We start from the raw sequence: 16,976 nt of genomic DNA, 5'->3' as shown, positions 1-16,976 counted from the left end.
TCACCCTGGAGCCTTCTCCAGGCTGAACAGCTCCATCTCTTACAGACTTTCCTCAGAGCAGAGGGGTTCTAGCTCTAAGATCATGTTGTGGCTTCCTTGAAAGCAGCCATTTAAAAATGCTCAGCTCCCTGACAAAAAGGGATCTGGGATTGTTGGACAGCAGCAGCTGAAGATGAACCAGCCTGTGTCCAAGTGGCCAAGAGCAAGAGTGAGGCCAGCAGGAGCAGGGCAGGGATCATCCCCCTGGACTGGGCACTGTTGAGGTCACACCTTGAGTCCTGGGTTTAGTTTTGGGCTCCCCATTCCAAGAAGGACCTTGAGGGGATGGAGCAGGTTCAGAGAAGGGCAACAAAGCTGGGGAAGGGTCTGGAGAACAGAGTTGGGAAGGAGCAGCTGAGGGAGCTGGGGGTGTTGAGCCTGGAGAAAAGGAGACTGAGGGGAGACCTCAGTGCTCTCTACAGCTCCCTGAAAGGAGACTGGAGACAGGTAGGGGTTGGTCTCTCCTCCCAAGGAACAAGAGGAAGCAGTCCCAAGTTGCACCAAGGGAGGTTTAGGCTGGAGATGAGAAGAAGACTCTTGACTGAAAGGGCTCCATGCCCTGGCCCAGGCTGCCCAAGGAGGTGGTTAAATCCCCAGCCCTGGAGTTGTTTAAAAGATGCAGAGGTGTGGTGCTGAGGGCCATGGTTTAGTGGTGCCCTGGCAGTGCTGGGTTAAGGTTTGGACTCAGTGATCTTAAAGGTCTCCCACCCAAAACGATGCCATGACTGCACGGCTCCGGGACCGGTGAGTTTGGGCAGGGGCAGACAGCAGCTGGTTCACAGGCAGCTGTTCCTATCAACCTGTTTCCCCAAATCCAGATCTCCTTCCCCAAACGAGCCCGTGCCGGGACCTGGCTGCTGCCGAGTCTGTTCGGCGCTGCCCGGAGCTGTCTCTTCACGAGCTCCCGGGCTCGGTAATGCCCCCGGTGCCAACCCAGCTGGTTTCGGGGGGCTCGGAGGGCGTTTCTGACACCTCCTTCGGCTGGGCGAGTGCCACCCCCAGGCTATCACCACTAGGTGGCGATCTGTGACCGCGGCCGGGGGGCTCCCTGCCTGCCGCCGTGCCCCGGGCCGCCCAGAGCTGGCACCTTGGGGGCAGAGACATCCCACCGTGGCTGATCGACGGAAGGGCAGCACTGCTGCTCCTCGCTTCCACGACTCCGGCGTCCTGAGACACCCTGGGGACTTTTTATGACCGTTAAGAGCTTTTGGAATAACTTTGAAACTTTTTCCCCCCTGCGCCTCGCAGCCTCTTGCTGCAGGGAGTCCCCTAGGTGCCAACAGGCAAAGCGGGAGGAGATGCTGGAGGAGCCAGCTGTGTTTTCGTGTGTCCCCACGCTGCAGGTGTTTTAACACGAGTCACGAGGCACTAAAGGACAACCGGGGACGAGGTGACCTCGGTGCTGAAGCAGCAACACGAGCTGGGTGCTGTGTGGCAGCTATAAACAGCCGCTGGCCCCCGGGCAGGCGCCTGCCTGTTGTTTGTATACACAGGGAGATGGAGCCGAGCCCTCGGCCCGAGGGATTTTAGGCCCCCCAAAAATGATGCTCCTGACTTCGGCAGCCAGGGCTGGCACCATCGTCCCGGCCCATGCCAGCCCTGAGGGTGATGGGTGAGGGTGGGCGAGGGGAGGAGGAGGAGGATTTGGTGACCTTCCAGGTGGGCCAGCGGCCGAACAGCTGAGGGAATGGTTCTGAAATAGAGCAGCGGGGAAGAAATGAGTCACCCCGGGCTGGAAATAAACGGGGCCGTGGGCACCCGAGGGGAGCTGGGGCGGCTCCTCGCCCGTGGGTTTGTCGGGAACGAGGAAGTGCTTTACGGAGGCACTCCTAAGGGCTGAACCCGCAGCTCTTTGGGGGGAAAAGCATCCAGAAAAGATGAAAAGAAGGAGGCGCAGCAGCCAGGCGTTGTCAATAATTTATCACCAGCTGTATATACAGAGACAGGCTCCGGCAGAGGCTCGGGAAGGGATCCCGCGCTCCTGGCGGCGCTCTTGGAACGCTGGATCCTCCCCATCAATCCTCACCACCGGAGCCAGGAGCCAGGACTCCCCCTCTGGAGTTTCTCCAGGATGCACCTCTCCATGCCAGCCCTTCAGCATGGGGCTGACCCGGTGGAGGAGCGTTCCCTACCCTATATCCCGTTTTCTTCCCAAATCACCCCAAATAATTAAGGAGGGAAAAGGGAGGAAAAGGGCTTCCCCACCCCCGCCGAGCCCTCAGATCTTGATTTCAGTCCGGAAGGTTTGCTGGACGTGCTCGGTGTGCTTGGCAGGCTGTCGCTGAGCCCGGATGGTCAATGTGCCATCGTCCCCCAGCGAGGATGACACCGATGTGGGGTCCACGTCGTCAGGCAGCTGGCATTTGTGGGTGAAGGTGTTCATCACGGTGCCATCCGTGGCCAGCTGGGTGAGAAAAATGGGTCAGAACAGGCAGGTTTAGGGTGCAAGTAGGCTGGGGGCTCGTCGGTCCCTAGCCTTGAGCCACACCTTGTGTATGGTGACAATATTGATCTCCCTGAGGGATGTGGGTGACATCAGTGGGGGGACAAAGGTGCTGTCTGTGGTTGCCACCCCCCTGGGAGAAGGATGAGTACATGACACAAATTTGTTGGGTCCCGTGGGCTTTGGGATGAAAAAGTGAGGAAATGGTGAATTAAACCCTACCGGGGTTACAGCCGAGGCTGTTAGGAGGTTGGGTGGAAGCTTGGGGTGGATTTTGGGGGTCCTCCTGACTTTGGGGGTGAGCGGGGAAGGGAGGGAGCACCAACCTTCTCAGCGTGCACCTCGATCTGGTTGTTGGAGGTGGTGACGATGATGTCCTCGGGGGCAAAGTCGCTGACATCCACCGTGAACTGATAGGTGTTGCCCAAGGTCTTCACTGTGCCAGTGCTGCCAGGACGAGCTGCAGGAGACGGAGGGGGCCACAGTTTCACTTGGGCTCCCTCCTAAACACCTTTTGGGGTCGTGGCCACATTTTGCTGGGAATCTCCCCCGAAACACCTCACCTACAGCTCCATCTCTTGCCCAAACCCTGCAGGATAGGGATGTGCCAGTGCAGGAGTTGAGGAGGCATCACCAACCCCCACTTCAGCCCTCAAAATAAGCCGGTTCCCCCCCCCCCCCCAAAAAAAAAAACAAACCCTCACCTGAGAACCCCAAAGTCTCTCCGCGGGGCCGGACGAAGCTCCCAAAAAGCTCCATGGTGCCGGCGGACGCCGCCGACTGTTGAAAGCTGCGGTGGGAGCGGAAAGCAGCCGAGGACGTTACCTTCATCCACCGCTGCCCACCTGCCCGCTGCGAGCCCCAGCTCCCGCCGGGGAGGAAGAGCAAAGCCCCCTTCCCTCCTCCTCCTCCCACTCCACCGAGGCAGGACTAAGTGTTTGGGCACGGGGAGCCTGGATGAGCTTTTTAAAGCCTCGCTCGGGCTGCCGGCCGCCTGCCAACCCCCCTCGTAAAAGAGGCTAAATTTAGGTCTTGCGCCGGAGACTTGGTGGAAATTTTTCCCTTCTCCATTCGCCGCCTCAACGCCCTGGAATGCGATGCCGGCGTTCCTGCCTATTCTTAAGGAATAAGAATGGGAATTAATTAAAAAGCCTTTATTAAATACTTTCCCCCCCTCCCCCCCCGCCTCGCCCTTGGGGACTTGGGAGCTTGGAGGTGGTGAAAGAGGTGTGCGGAGGGGAAACCCGGCTGGCTCCGGCCCCGGCGGGTCCGGTGGTGGCTTCCTCAAGGTCGTTTTTAATGAGCTCCTTTGCAAACTCAGTCCCACGGCCGAGGCTCAGGTGGGAGGATCGGTGAGGGGGTGCTGAAAAAAAAGTAAGGGGTCCTGTCCCCCAAAAACAGCCCCGCGATGGAGCACCCTGTCCCTGGGGGGCTACAGGGGGAGAAGGAGGAGGAGAGGGTGCTGGTGTCGGAGAAGAGCTGGAGACCCTGCCCCAAAGCCAGGAAGAGGCTCCGAGGTGAGACCCCACCCAGCCAAGCAAAGGGATCTTGGGGATGTGGGGGGTGTTTCGGGGGGGGTCAGCACCCCATTAACCCCCCCCTGCAGGTTGCCTGGAGTGGGTGAAGAGGCAGCTTTTCCGTGTTGGTGAGGACTGGTATTTCCTCTTTGTCCTGGGGGTCCTCATGGCCACCATCAGCTTCATGATGGACTTCATCGTCTTCAGACTCTTTGAGGGTAAACTGGGGGCTTTGCCTGGTGTTTGAGAGGGGTTGAGGGGGGGAAGAGAGTGGTGGGAGCATCATCTCCCCCCTCCTGCTGCTTCTCCTCCAGCCCATCGGTGGCTTTACCAAGAGGTTGGTGACATCTTGGTGCTCAAGTACCTCTCGTGGACCATGTACCCCACGGCGCTGGCTGCCTTCTCCACTGGCTTCGCCCAAAGCATCACCCCGCACTCGGGAGGTGAGGTGGCTGCACCCCGACCTCCCCAGCTCCCCAGGAGTGTAGAGACCCCTAAAATTGTGCATGACCTCTGCCTCTCTAGGCTCTGGCATCCCAGAGTTGAAGGTCATCCTGACAGGCGTGGTGCTGGAGGAGTACCTGGCCATCCAAAACTTTGGAGCCAAGGTGGTGGGCTTGACCTGCACCCTGGCATGTGGCAGCACCGTTTTCCTTGGCAAATTGGTGAGGGATTCCCCCCCCACCCCCCTGAACCCCAGCTCCCAGCATCACCAGTGGTTTTGGTTGGCACCACGATGGTGGTGATGGGAACAAGACTCAGCACTGTGCCTTTCCATGATGGCATCTAGGGGCCCTTTGTCCACCTCTCTGTCATGGCTGCGGCGTATCTGGGGAAGATGAGGACCAAAGTCACGGGGGAGTACGAGGTGGGAAAGCTGCCCACCTGAAAGGGGGGGCATTTTCTCACCCCAAATTGGGGGGGGGGGGAATTTTATGTTAGCCCCCCCCCCAAAATGGGGGCTATGACAACCCCTGCCCCCCGCCACTCTGCCCACAGAACAAGTTCAAGCAGAACGAGATGCTGGTGGCAGCCCAAGCTGTGGGGATTGCTTCAGTGTTTGGGGCACCCATCAGTGGTGAGCACATCCCCTGCTCCCACCTGGGGGAACCTCCAAAGCTTGCTCTAAAGGACAACCCCTCCACACCTGCACCCCCACATTTTCAGGGGTGCTCTTCAGCGTCGAGGTGATGTCTTCCCACTTTGCTGTCCGGGATTACTGGAGAGGCTTCTTTGCTGCCACCTGCAGCGCCTTCATGTTCCGGCTCCTCGCCGTCTTCAACAGCGAGCAAGGCAAGGACAGGATTCAGACTCCCCCCCTGGCCCGGACCCTTCACCCCACACTCCCCCAGACCCCACTCCCCCCACCCGCGAGCGTTTTTGGGGTGCTCACCCCGCCAAAACCTGCGTTTATTCCTCTACACCCTCCCTCCCCCCGCCCTGCCCTGCCGGCAGAAACCATCACTGCGGTTTTCAAGAGCAACCTCAAGATCGATTTTCCCTTTGACCTCCTGGAGACCTTCTTCTTTGCCATTCTGGGGTACGGATGGGACCTGCACCCCTGTCTGCACCTGGAGCCCTGCCCGTACCCTGCTCCTACCCCTGCCTCTGCCTCTGCCCCTGCCCATACCCCTACCTGTACCCTGCCCATACTCTGCCTCTACCCCTGCCACTCCACTACCTGTACCCTGTTCGTACCCTCTGCTTGTACCCCTGCCTATACTCCTGCCCATATCTGTGCCACACCCTACCCATACCCTGCTCATACCCCTGTCCATATCCCTGCCTATACCATGCCCACACCCTGCCTGTACCCTGTCCATACCCTGCCCATATCCTGCCTATACCCTTCTCATACCCTGCCTGTACCCTGCCCGTACCCTGCCCATACCCTGCCCATACCCCTGCCTGTACCCTGCCTGTACCCTGCCTGTACCCTGCCCATACCCTGCCTGTACCCTGCCTGTACTCTGCCCGTACCCTGCCCATACCCTGCCTGTACCCTGACCGTACCCTGCCTGTACCCTGCCCATAACCTGCCCGTACACTGCCCATACCCTGCCTGTACCCTGCCCGTACCCTGCCTGTACCCTGCCCATACCCTGCCTGTACCCTGCCTGTACTCTGCCCGTACCCTGCCCATACCCTGCCTGTACCCTGCCCATAACCTGCCCGTACCCTGCCCATACCCTGCCTGTACCCTGCCCATAACCTGCCCGTACCCTGCCCATACCCTGCCCGTACCCTGCCCATAACCTGCCTGTACCCTGCCCATACCCTGCCCATAACCTGCCTGTACCCTGCCCGTACCCTGCCCATACCCTGCCTGTACCATGCCCATAACCTGCCCGTAACCTGCCCTGCCCATACCCCTGCCCGTACCCTGCCTGTACTCTGCCCATAACCTGCCCGTACCCTGCCCATACGCTGCCCGCACCCCTGCCCGTACCCTGCCTGTACCCTGCCCGTACCCTGCCCATACCCTGCCCGTACCCTGCCCGTACCCTGCCCATACCCTTCCCGTACCCTGCCCATAACCTGCCCATACCCTGCCCGCTCTCCTCCGCAGGGCTGTCTGCGGGCTGCTGGGCTGCTGCTACCTCTTCTGCCAGCGCTGGCTGCTGGGCGCCGTCAAGCAGAACCGGCTGACGGCCAGGCTGCTGGCCACCGAGTCCGTACCGGGCGTGCGGCCGCCCCCTGCCTGTCTGCCTGTCTGTCTGCACCCTGTCTGCCTTTGTGAGACCTGCCTGGCCCCTGTGTCCCTCCCTGTGCAGTCCCTATGTCCCCAACACCCCCTGGGTATCTCTGTGTCCCCAGCACACATCCTATGTCCCCATCGTGCACCCTGTGCATCAGTCCAAGGCACTCTGGGTGTCCCTGTGTCCCCAGGACACCCTCTGTGTCCCCAACACCCCCTGGGTATCTCTGTGTCCCCAACACCCCCCTGGGGTGTCCCTGTGTCCCCAACACCCCCTGGGTATCTCTGTGTCCCCAACACCCCCCTGGGGTGTCCCTGTGTCCCCACCACATCCTCTGTGTCTCCCTGTGTCCCCAACACCCCCTCTGTGTCCGTGTGTCCCCAACACCCCCTGGGTGTCCCTGTGTCCCCAGCACACCCCCTGTGTCCCTGTGTCCCCTGCATGCATGCTGCACCTCCACCCCCTGCGCCCTGGGTGTCCGTGTGTCTGCCTCATGCCCCCTGAGTGTCCGTGTGTCCATCCCCTGCACCCTAAGTGTCCTTCTGTCCACCTCCCCCCCTGCACATCCAGCTCCTGAGCTTTCAGTGTCTGTGAGTCCACCTCCTGCACGCTGTGTGTGGCTGTGTGTCCATCCCATGCCCCCTGCATGTCTGTGTGTCCATCCCATGCCCCCTGCATGTCTGTGTGTCCGTCCTGTGCCCCCTGCATGTCTGTGTGTCCATCCCATGCCCCCTGCATGTCTGTGTGTCCGTCCTGTGCCCCCTGCATGTCTGTGTGTCCATCCCATGCCCCCTGCATGTCTGTGTGTCCATCCCACACACCCTGGCTGTCTGTGTGTCCACTGCCTGCACCCTGCATCCCCACCCCCCACCCCCTGTCTGTCCATCTGTCCATCCCCACCTCTCCCCCCTCCAGCAAACCAATCTACTCCGTGCTGGTGGTGCTGCTCCTGGCCTCCATCACCTTCCCTCCGGGGCTGGGGCAGCTGATGGCTTCCAGGGTGAGCACGGGGGGCAGGGGAGCACCCTGGGGACACCTCCACATGTGCCAGCAGGTGCTCAGGGCGTCTGTCTGTCTGTCCTTCCAGCTCACCATGAAGGAGTACCTCACCTCCCTTTTCGACAACCGCACCTGGGGCACGCTGGTGCCCAACAGCACCTCGGTGGCACAAGGCCCTGGCACCGACCTCTGGCTGGACTGGTACCACCCCTCTGCCACCATCTTTGGCACCTTGGCCTTCTTCCTGATGATGAAGGTAATCAGGGCCCCCTCCACCTGCCCTGGGGTGGTGTCCCCACAGGGATGACTTCATAGAATCATAGAATTGTCAGGGCTGGAAGGGAGCTCAAGGCTCAGCCAGTTCCAAACCCCCTGCCATGGGCAGGGACACCTCACACCACAGCAGGTTGCTCACAGCCACATCCAGCCTGGCTGCAAAAACCTCCAGGGATGAGGCTTCCACCACCTCCCTGGGCAACCTCTGCCAGTGTCTCACCACCCTCATGGGGAAGAACTTCTTTCTCATGTCCAGTCTGAATCTCCCCACTTCCAGCTTTATTCCATCCCCCCCCAGTCCTATCACTCCCTGACACCCTAAGAAGTCCCTCCCCAGCTTTCTTGGAGCCCCTTTCAGATCCTGGAAGGCCACAAGAAGGTCTCCTGGGAGCCTTCTCCTCTCCAGACTGCACAACCCCAACTCTCTCAGGCTGTCCTCACAGCAGAGCAGCTCCAGCCCTCTGCTCATCCTCATGGCCCTTCCCTGGACACCTTCCAGCACCTCCAGATCCTTCCTGGAACAGAGGCTCCAGCACTGGACACAGAGCTCCAGGAGTGGTCTCAGCAGAATGGAGCAGAGGGGGAGAATCCCCTCCCTGGCCCTGCTGGCCACACTTCTCCTGCTGCAGCCCAGGCTCTGCTTGGCTCTCTGGTCTGCAAGTGCTCACTGCTGGCTCTTGTTGAGCTTCTCATCCCCCAGCACCCCCAAGTCCCTCTCCTCAGGGCTGCTCTCCAGCCAGTCCCTGCCCAGCCTGCATTTGTGCTTGGCATTGCCTCCACCCAGCTGCAGGACCTTGCCCTTGGTCTTGTTGAACCTCCTGAGGTTGTCCTGTGCTCACCTCTCAGCCTGTCCAGGTCCCTCTGGATGGATCCCTTCCCTCCAGCCTGTCCAGGTCCCTCTGGATGGATCCCTTCCCTCCAGCTGTCAGCTGCACCACACAGCTTGGTGTCATCACCAAACCTGCTGAGGGTGCACTCAATGCCTCTCTCCATGGCACCAACAAAGATGTTGAACAAGCCTGGTCCCAGGACTGAGCCCTGAGGGACTCTGCTTGTCCCTGGCCCCCACTGGGACATGGACCATTGACAGCCACTCTTTGGGTGTGGCCATCAAGCCAGTTCTGTATCCATCCAGTGCTCCTTCCCCTGTTTTGTCTTCACCCCCTTCCCCCAGTTCTGGATGCTGATCCTGGCCACCACCCTGCCCCTCCCTGCAGGCTACTTCATGCCCATCTTTGTCTATGGTGAGCCTGGGCCTGGACCAAGGTGGGACTGGGGGGTACAGGGTGGGGCAGCAAGCCTTTGGGGTTGGGGTACAAGGGTTGTGTCCAGCCCTGGGGGGGACATCAAGGCTGGGGGGTGGGAGGTGCAGGACTTGTAACCAGCCCTGGGGGGTACATCCAGTTTTGGGGGGGGGTACAGGGGTTGTATTCAGCCCTGAGGGGGTACATCCAGTTTGGGGGGGGTGCAGGGGTTGTATCCTGCCCTGGGGGGTTACATCCTGTCTGGAGGGGTGCAAGGGTTGTGTCCTGCCCTGGGGGCGTGCCCCCATTCTGGGGGTGTACCTGGGGGGCATCCAGTCCCAGAGCTGCTGCAGGAAGTTGGTCACCTCCAGCTGCACTGTTTTGGGGGGTTGGGGGGGGTACTCCTGGGGTCTCCCCACCTTCCCCCCCCGATTTTAGGAGCTGCCATTGGGCGCCTGCTGGGGGAGATTGTGGCCCTGCTCTTCCCACGGGGGCTCAGCTCAGAGGGGGACCTGCACCCCATCATCCCCTGTGGCTATGCCCTGGCTGGTAAGTGGGGGGACACCCATGGGGGGTGGGGGAACACCCATGCCCCTGTCAGCCACAAGTGCAGTGGCATTGAGGCATCCTCAGCAGGTTTGCTGATGGCACCAAGCTGTGTGGGGGCAGGGATGGCATCCAGAAGGGTCCTGGCAGGCTGGAGAAGTGTCCAGTGCCAGCTGCAGGAGGTTCAACAAGTCACAGGGGAGGGTCCTGCAGCTGGGTCAGGCCAAACCCTGGCACAGATCCAGGCCGGGTGCTGAGTGAGTTAAGAGCAGCCCTGAAGACAGAGACTTGGGGGTGCTGGGTGCTGAGCAGCTCCCCAGGAGCCAGCAGTGCCCTCCTGCAGCCCTCAGGCAGCTGTGTGCTGGCTGCAGCCAGAGCAGTGTGGGCAGAGGGCAGCAGAGGGGATTCTGCCCCTGGGCTCTGCTCTGCTCAGACCTCACCTCCAATCCTGCCTCCAGCTCTGGTCTCCCCAGCACAGAAGGACACAGAGCTGTGGAGTGAGGCCAGAGGAGGCCACAAAGATGATCCAAGGGCTGGAGCAGCTCTGCTGTGAGCACAGGCTGAGGGAGCTGGGGGTGTGCAGCCTGCAGAGGAGAAGGCTCCAGGGGGACCTCAGAGCTGCCTGCCAGGACCTGAAGGGATCCTGCAGGAAGGCTGCAGAGAGACTTTTCCTGAGGGTGTCTGAGCCAGGCCAAGGGGGAATGGTTTGAAGGTGAGGCAGAGCAGGGTTAGAGTGGAGCTGAGGAAGAAGTTCTTCAGTGTGAGGCTGGTGAGACTCTGGCTCAGGTTGCTCAGGAAGGCTGTGGCTGCCTCTTCCCTGGAGGTGTTCAAGGCCAGGTTGGATGAGGCCTTGAGCAGCTGAGTCTGGCTGAGAGGTGTCCCTCCCATGGTGGAGAGGTTGCAGTGGATGAGCTCTGAGTCCCTTCCAGCTGAGCCATCCCAGGCTGCTCTGCTCCCTGACCTCTGTCCCTGGCTCACCCTCACAGGCGCCGCTGCCTTCTCAGGCTCCGTCACCCATTCCCTCTCCACGGCTCTGCTGGTGTGTGAGGCCACAGGTCACCTGGGCCACCTCCTGCCCGTGGTGGTGGCTGTGCTGGTGGCCAATGCCATCACCCAGAAGAATCAACCATCCTTCTATGATGGCACCATCATCGTCAAGAGGCTGCCCTACCTGCCCCGCATCCGCAGCCGGCACATGGCGTGAGCCGAGCTTCTCCTCCTCCTCTCCTCCTCCTCTCCTCTCCCTTGCCCTCTCCCCCTTCTCCTCTCCCCGCCCTTCTCTTCTCCCTTCCCTCCCCTCCCCCCTCCCCACCCCTTCCCTCCCCTCCCCCCTCCCCACCCCTTCCCTCCTCTCCCCTCTCTCCTCCCCACCCCTTCCCTCCTCTCCCCTCCCCACCCCTTCCCTCCTTTCCCCTCTCCACCCCTTCCCTCCTCTCCCCTCTCCACCCCTTCCCTCCTCTCCCCTCTCCTCTCTCCACCCCTCCCCTCCCCTCCCCACCCTTTCCCTCCCCTCCCCTCTCCCTCTCTCCCCCCCTCCCCTCCCCTCCCCTCTCCCTCTCCCCTCCCCTCTCCCTCTCCCCTCCCTCTCCCCTCCCCTCTCCCTCTCCCCTCCCTCTCCCCTCCCCTCTTTTTTGGGGTGATTTGCTGGGGAATGAGGACACTTTGGAGCTTTTCTGGCTCCCCAGCTCCTACCAAGTGGTGGTGGAGGAGTTCATGGAGCGCCAGGTGGTGGCCCTGGCCCGGGGCGATGGCTTCGAGGAGGTGCTGATGGCCTTGGATGGCTCTGCTGACGCTGAGTACCCTGTGGTGGAGAGCGCAGGTGGGGTGAGGGACACGGCAGGGGGGGGATCACCAGGACCCTGAGGGGACATCAGCGGCCTTGTCCCTGTGTCCCTCCAGAGTCACCCACACTGGTGGGCACCGTCAGCAGAGCCCAGCTGGTCACCTACCTCCAGAGCCACAAACACCCCCAGGCCCCTCCAGGGGAGAAGGTAACTGCGGGGCTGAGCACCCTGCTGAACCCCTCCCCCCAAAAATAAGCTGTACCCCCCCCCCAAAATTCACCTCTCACCTCCCCCCAGCTGGCCACAGCAGGGACCCTTGGGGACAGCTGCCCCATCGAGCCCATCATGCTCCAGCTCTCACCACGGACCTCCCTGCACCAGGTTTGGAGGGGGTGGGAACCCTGTCCTGAGGGGACTGGGAGCCCCCAGACCCCCCACCCCCCCGGGCTCTGTGTTGCGGTGAGGGGGCCACAAGCAGCAGCTTTGGCTTTGTCCCCACGGTGTCCCCACGCCGTCCCCTCCCCCCCAGGCTCATCACCTCTTCGAGCTGCTGAAGCTGCAGCGAATCTTCGTCACTCGCTCCGGGGAGCTGGTGGGAGCCGTCGGCAGGGCGGAGGTGAGGAGGGGGACACAGGACTGGGGGGACGTCGGGGTGACAAGGTGGGGGCAGGACCCCCACTCTGCCTCCTCTGCTCCCTTGCAGCTGCGCAGAGCCATCGAGGAGCTGGCGAACCCCAAGTGATGCTTGCCGGGGACCCTGCCCTGGGGGTGTCACCCGTGGAAAGAGGCTCTGTGACACCCCCCCCCCCCAGCCCTGGACCTCCGCTGGAATTTATCAATACATAATTAGCCTTAATTACTGCAGTTAATGAGGGCGGTGGATGTTTTGTGGGGAACATCGCGGGGGGGGCTGAGCCAGGACAGCTCTTTAGTGGCCTCCCCCCCCAAAAAAAAAAAAAAACACCTGGGGTGCAGCGGTTTTGAAGGGGGGAGGGGGCAGCAGCGCAGGGTGCAGAGGACGCTAACGAGCAGCAATTAAGCCTGCAGGGGTAATTAAAGCCGGCGGGACAGGTTGGGTGAGGCAGGCATGCCCGGGCCCGGCTGAAGGAGAGGTGAAGTGGGGTCAGCGCCAGGGAGACACCCCCAAAAGTGGGGCAGGAGATGGGTGAGGCACTGGGATGGGTGCTGGGAGCAGGGTGGGGCTGCAGCACCCATGTGCCTCGTGGAGGGGTGAGGAACCACCTCAGGGGAGTGAGGAACCGTGGGGAGGGGAACCAGAGCAGCTATGGAGGATGCTCAGAGGGTGAGGAACCATGGGGAGGGGAACCAAAGCAGCCATGGAGGATGCTCAGAGGTGAGGAACCATGGGGAGGGAAACCAAAGCAGCCATGGAGGATGCTCAGAGGGTGAGGAACCATGAGGAGGGAAACCAAAGCAGCCATGGAGGATGCTCAGAGGGTGAGGAACCATGGGGAGGGGATCCAGAGTAGCCATGGAGGATGCTCAGAGGGTGAGGAACCATGAGGAGGGAAACCAAAGCAGCCATGGAGGATGCTCAGAGGATGAGGAACCATGGGGAGGGAAACCAGAGCAGCTATGGAGGATGCTCAGAGGGTGAGGAACCATGGGGAGGGAAACCAGAGCAGCTATGGAGGATGCTCAGAGGGTGAGGAACCATGGGGAGGGAAACCAGAGCAGCCATGGAGGATGCTCAGAGGGTGAGGAACCATGGGGAGGGAAACCAAAGCAGCCATGGAGGATGCTGAGTTGCTCAGTGGGGACCACAGCTCTGACATCACCCATGGAAGGGTCTCAGTGGGGTAAGGTGGACTATGGGAAGAGGATCCACAGCACCCATGAAGGTTGCTTTTGGGGCACAGGGAGCACAGAACACATCACCCATGGAGAGTGCTCAGTGGGGTGAAGGCACCACGAGGAGGGGACCCCAGGACCCATGGAAGGCACTCAGGTGCTCAGTGGGGATCACAGCACCCATATCACCCCTGGCTAGTGCCCAACAGGGTGAGCTGGCCCATGGCAAGGGGGAGCAGGGTGCTCAGTGCTGACCACAGCACCAAGATCACCTCTGGGAGGTTCTCAGCAGGGTGAGGTGGATGATGGGGACAGGACCCACAGCACCTGTGGAGGTTACTCTTGGGACCACAGAACCTGCATCACTCATGGAGGGTGCTCAGTGGGGGGAAGAGGAAAGGGTTCACAGCACCCATGGAGGGTGCTTGGTGGGTTGAGTGAGGGTGCTCACAGGGTGATGGGACCACAGCACCCCTGCCACTTGGGAAGGATGCTCAGAGGGGCATGGGGACCACACTGCACCCGTATCACCTGTGGAGGGTCCTCAGTGGGGACCATGGGGAAGGGGAGCACAGCACCCAAATTGCCCATGGAGGGTGCTGAGCAGGGTGGGTGAGCCCACAGCATCCACAGCCCTTGGGGGAGATGCTCAGTGGCACATGGGACCATGGCAATCCCAGCACCCATGGGTGATGCCTCCACCAGTGCCTGTCACCATGCCCACTCCCATGGTTTCACCAAAACCAAGCCAGGTGCCAGGGTGGTGGCACCAGTAAGATGTCCTCTCCAGAGGGACCTGGACAGGCTGCAGAGGTGAGCACAGGACAACCTCAGGAGGTTCAACAAGACCAAGGGCAAGGTCCTGCAGCTGGGTGGAGGCAATCCCAAGCACAAATGCAGGCTGGGCAGGGACTGGCTGGAGAGCAGCCCTGAGGAGAGGCACTTGGGGGTGCTGGGGGAGGAGAAGCTCAACAGGAGCCAGCAGTGAGCACTTGCAGCCCAGAGAGCCAAGCAGAGCCTGGGCTGCAGCAGGAGAAGTGTGGCCAGCAGGGCCAGGGAGGTGATTCTCCCTCTCTACTCAGCTCTGGTGAGACCCCACCTGGAGTACTGCATCCAGTTCTGGAGCCTCTATTACAAGAGGGCTGTGGAGATGCTGGAAGGTGTCCAGAGAAGGGCCACCAGGATGAGCAGAGGGCTGGAGCTGCTCTGCTCTGGAGACAGACTGAGAGAGTTGGGGTTGTGCAGTCTGGAGAGGAGAAGGCTCCCAGGAGACCTTCTTGTGGCCTTCCAGGATCTGAAGGGGGCTCCAAGAAAGCTGGGGAGGGACTTTTGAGGGTGTCAGGGAGTGATAGGACTGGGGGGGATGGAGCAAAACTAGAAGTTGGGAGATTCAGATTGGATGTTAGGAAGAAGTTGTTCCCCATGAGGGTGGTGAGAGACTGGCACAGGTTGCCCAGGGAGGTGGTGGAAGCCTCATCCCTGGAGGTTTTTGCAGCCAGGCTGGATGTGGCTGTGAGCAACCTGCTGTGGTGTGAGGTGTCCCTGCCCATGGCAGGGGGGTTGGAACTGGCTGAGCCTTGAGGTCCCTTCCAACCCTGACAATTCTGTGATTCTAAGGGGGATGGGGGGTGTTGGTCACCCCAAAGACCACTCTTGCCCTGTGCCTCAGTTTCCCCTCCACCCTTACCCGGCCCCACTGTAGGCAAACAGAGATAAGTTGCTGCCAGGTACTGCCACACCCCCACAGCCAGTCTGTCCCCCTCTCCCCCCCACCCTACAGCTCCTCCCTGGCTGTTCCTGGACTTTGACCCAGCACCAAGGGTGGTGGCAGGGCTGAGCCTGGCAAACTCATGGCATGAGTGAGGCATCCTCAGGCCTGAATCCCACAACATACCCTGGCAGCCAGGCACCAGTGGTGTCCCCCAGGGATCAGTGCTGGGCCCCATCCTGTTCAATATCTTTATTGATGATCTGGATAAGGAGATAGACTCCACCATTAGTGAGTTTGCAGATGACACCAAGCTGAGGGCAGGTGTGGGTCTGTTGGAGGCTAGGAGGGCTCTGCAGAGGGACCTGGACAGGCTGGGCAGATGGGCAGAGTCCAACAGGATGGCATTCAACAAGTCCCAGTGCCAGGTTCTACACTTTGGCCACAACAACCCCAAGCAGTGCTACAGGCTGGGGTCAGAGTGGCTGAGAGCAGCCAGGCAGAGAGGGACCTGGGGGTGCTGGTTGACAGCAGCTGAACATGAACCAGCAGTGTGCCCAGGGGGCCAGGAGAGCCAATGGCATCCTGGCCTGGATCAGGAATGGTGTGGCCAGCAGGACAAGGGAGGTTATTCTGCCCTGTGCTCAGCACTGCTCAGGCCACACCTTGAGTGCTGTGTCCAGCTCTGGGCTCCTCAATTCAAGAGAGATGTTGAGGTGCTGGAAGGTGTCCAGAGAAGGGCAATAAGGCTGGGGAGGGGTCTGGAGCACAGCCCTGAGAGGAGAGGCTGAGGGAGCTGGGGGTGTTGGGGATTGCCTTAAAACCATTCCCCCTTGTCCTGTTGCTAGACACCCTTGTGAAAAGTCCCTCTCCAGCTTTCCTGTAGGATCCCTTCAGCTGCTGGAAGATCCCCCTGGAGTCTTCTCTCCTCCAAGCTGATCAAGCCCAGCTCCAGTTGTTCAGTCTGGAGAAGAGGAGGCTCAGGGCAGACCTCATTGCTCTCTACAGTTACCTGAAGGGAGGTTGTGGCCAGGTGGGGGTTGAGCTCTGCTCCTAGATACCCAGCAACAAGAGGACACAGTCTCAAGCTGTGCCAGGGGAGGTATAGGCTCGAGGTGAGGAGAAAGAGGAATTGGCCATGGGATGTGCTGCCCAGGGAGGTGGTGGAGTCACCATCCCTGGAGGTGTTCAAAGGAAAGCTTGGATGTGGCACTTGGAGCCAGGGTTTAGTTGTCAGGAGGGGTTAGGGGTGAGGTGATAGCTTGGACTTGATGATCTCTGAGGTCTTTTCCAGCCTGCTTGGTTTCTGTGATTCTGTGAAAGCAGAATGAAAGTCACCCAAACAGCAGCAGTCACAGGGAGGTGCTGCCCCTTCCAACACTCCTCCCCTTCCTTTATGGCTCTGGGCACACAGCCTCTTTTCCTGGCTTCTTTCCACCCACTTACTTGCAGGCAGTGGGCAGCCAGCCCTGCTGCCACCACAGCTGGGTGCTTGATTTGGCTTGAGGGGGCCCCAGTGGTGGGTGAGAAAAAGCCAAATTTCTCCTGGGCTTTGCTGAGGAAACGAGGATTTGGCTGGGAAATGCTCCTCAGGCTGTGAGCAGCCCCTTAAAAACTGCTTAAACCCCCTTGAACCCCCTGATAAATCCTTAAAACCTTCCTTAAGCCCCCTTATAAACCTCTTTCAACCCCTTAAAAAGCCTTAAACCCCTTAAAAAACATTAAACCCCCCCTCAAACCCCTCTTAAACTCTCTTAAAATTGCTTTAAAACCCTTAAAAAAACTTTTGAAAAACCTTAACCCCCTCAAAACCCCCTTACCCCCCTTAGAAAACCACTTTTAAATCCTTAAAAAAAAACCTTAAAAAGCCTTAAACCCCTTTAAGAAACCTTAACCCTCCTCAAACCCC

The 16,976-nt window shown here is 60.3% G+C and overlaps 2 protein-coding genes across 2 annotated transcripts; one reads left to right on the top strand and one right to left on the bottom strand.

Annotated features, from left to right (window-relative positions):
- Window positions 1-1,948: 1,948 nt before the first annotated feature.
- On the bottom strand, window positions 1,949-3,404 carry HSPB7 (heat shock protein family B (small) member 7). Its single transcript, XM_054394989.1, has 3 exons — window positions 3,187-3,404; window positions 2,809-2,942; window positions 1,949-2,443 (listed from the first exon to the last, which is right to left on the bottom strand). The coding sequence occupies exons 1-3, from the start codon at window positions 3,311-3,313 to the stop codon at window positions 2,258-2,260; spliced, it is 447 nt and encodes a 148-aa protein (XP_054250964.1). The 5' UTR covers window positions 3,314-3,404; the 3' UTR covers window positions 1,949-2,257.
- Window positions 3,405-3,890: 486 nt separating this feature from the next.
- On the top strand, window positions 3,891-12,289 carry LOC128977361 (chloride channel protein ClC-Kb-like). Its single transcript, XM_054394870.1, has 19 exons — window positions 3,891-3,999; window positions 4,089-4,217; window positions 4,314-4,442; window positions 4,525-4,664; window positions 4,790-4,867; window positions 4,999-5,077; window positions 5,167-5,292; window positions 5,455-5,539; window positions 6,569-6,670; window positions 7,614-7,698; window positions 7,786-7,953; window positions 9,148-9,217; window positions 9,656-9,766; window positions 10,750-10,963; window positions 11,449-11,582; window positions 11,663-11,754; window positions 11,845-11,928; window positions 12,077-12,163; window positions 12,251-12,289. The coding sequence occupies exons 1-19, from the start codon at window positions 3,891-3,893 to the stop codon at window positions 12,287-12,289; spliced, it is 2,061 nt and encodes a 686-aa protein (XP_054250845.1).
- Window positions 12,290-16,976: the final 4,687 nt, after the last annotated feature.

The sequence above is a fragment of the Indicator indicator genome, chromosome 32 (genome assembly GCF_027791375.1).
Source record: "Indicator indicator isolate 239-I01 chromosome 32, UM_Iind_1.1, whole genome shotgun sequence".
NCBI lineage: Eukaryota > Metazoa > Chordata > Aves > Piciformes > Indicatoridae > Indicator > Indicator indicator.
This window is presented reverse-complemented; position numbering and strand designations above follow the sequence as displayed.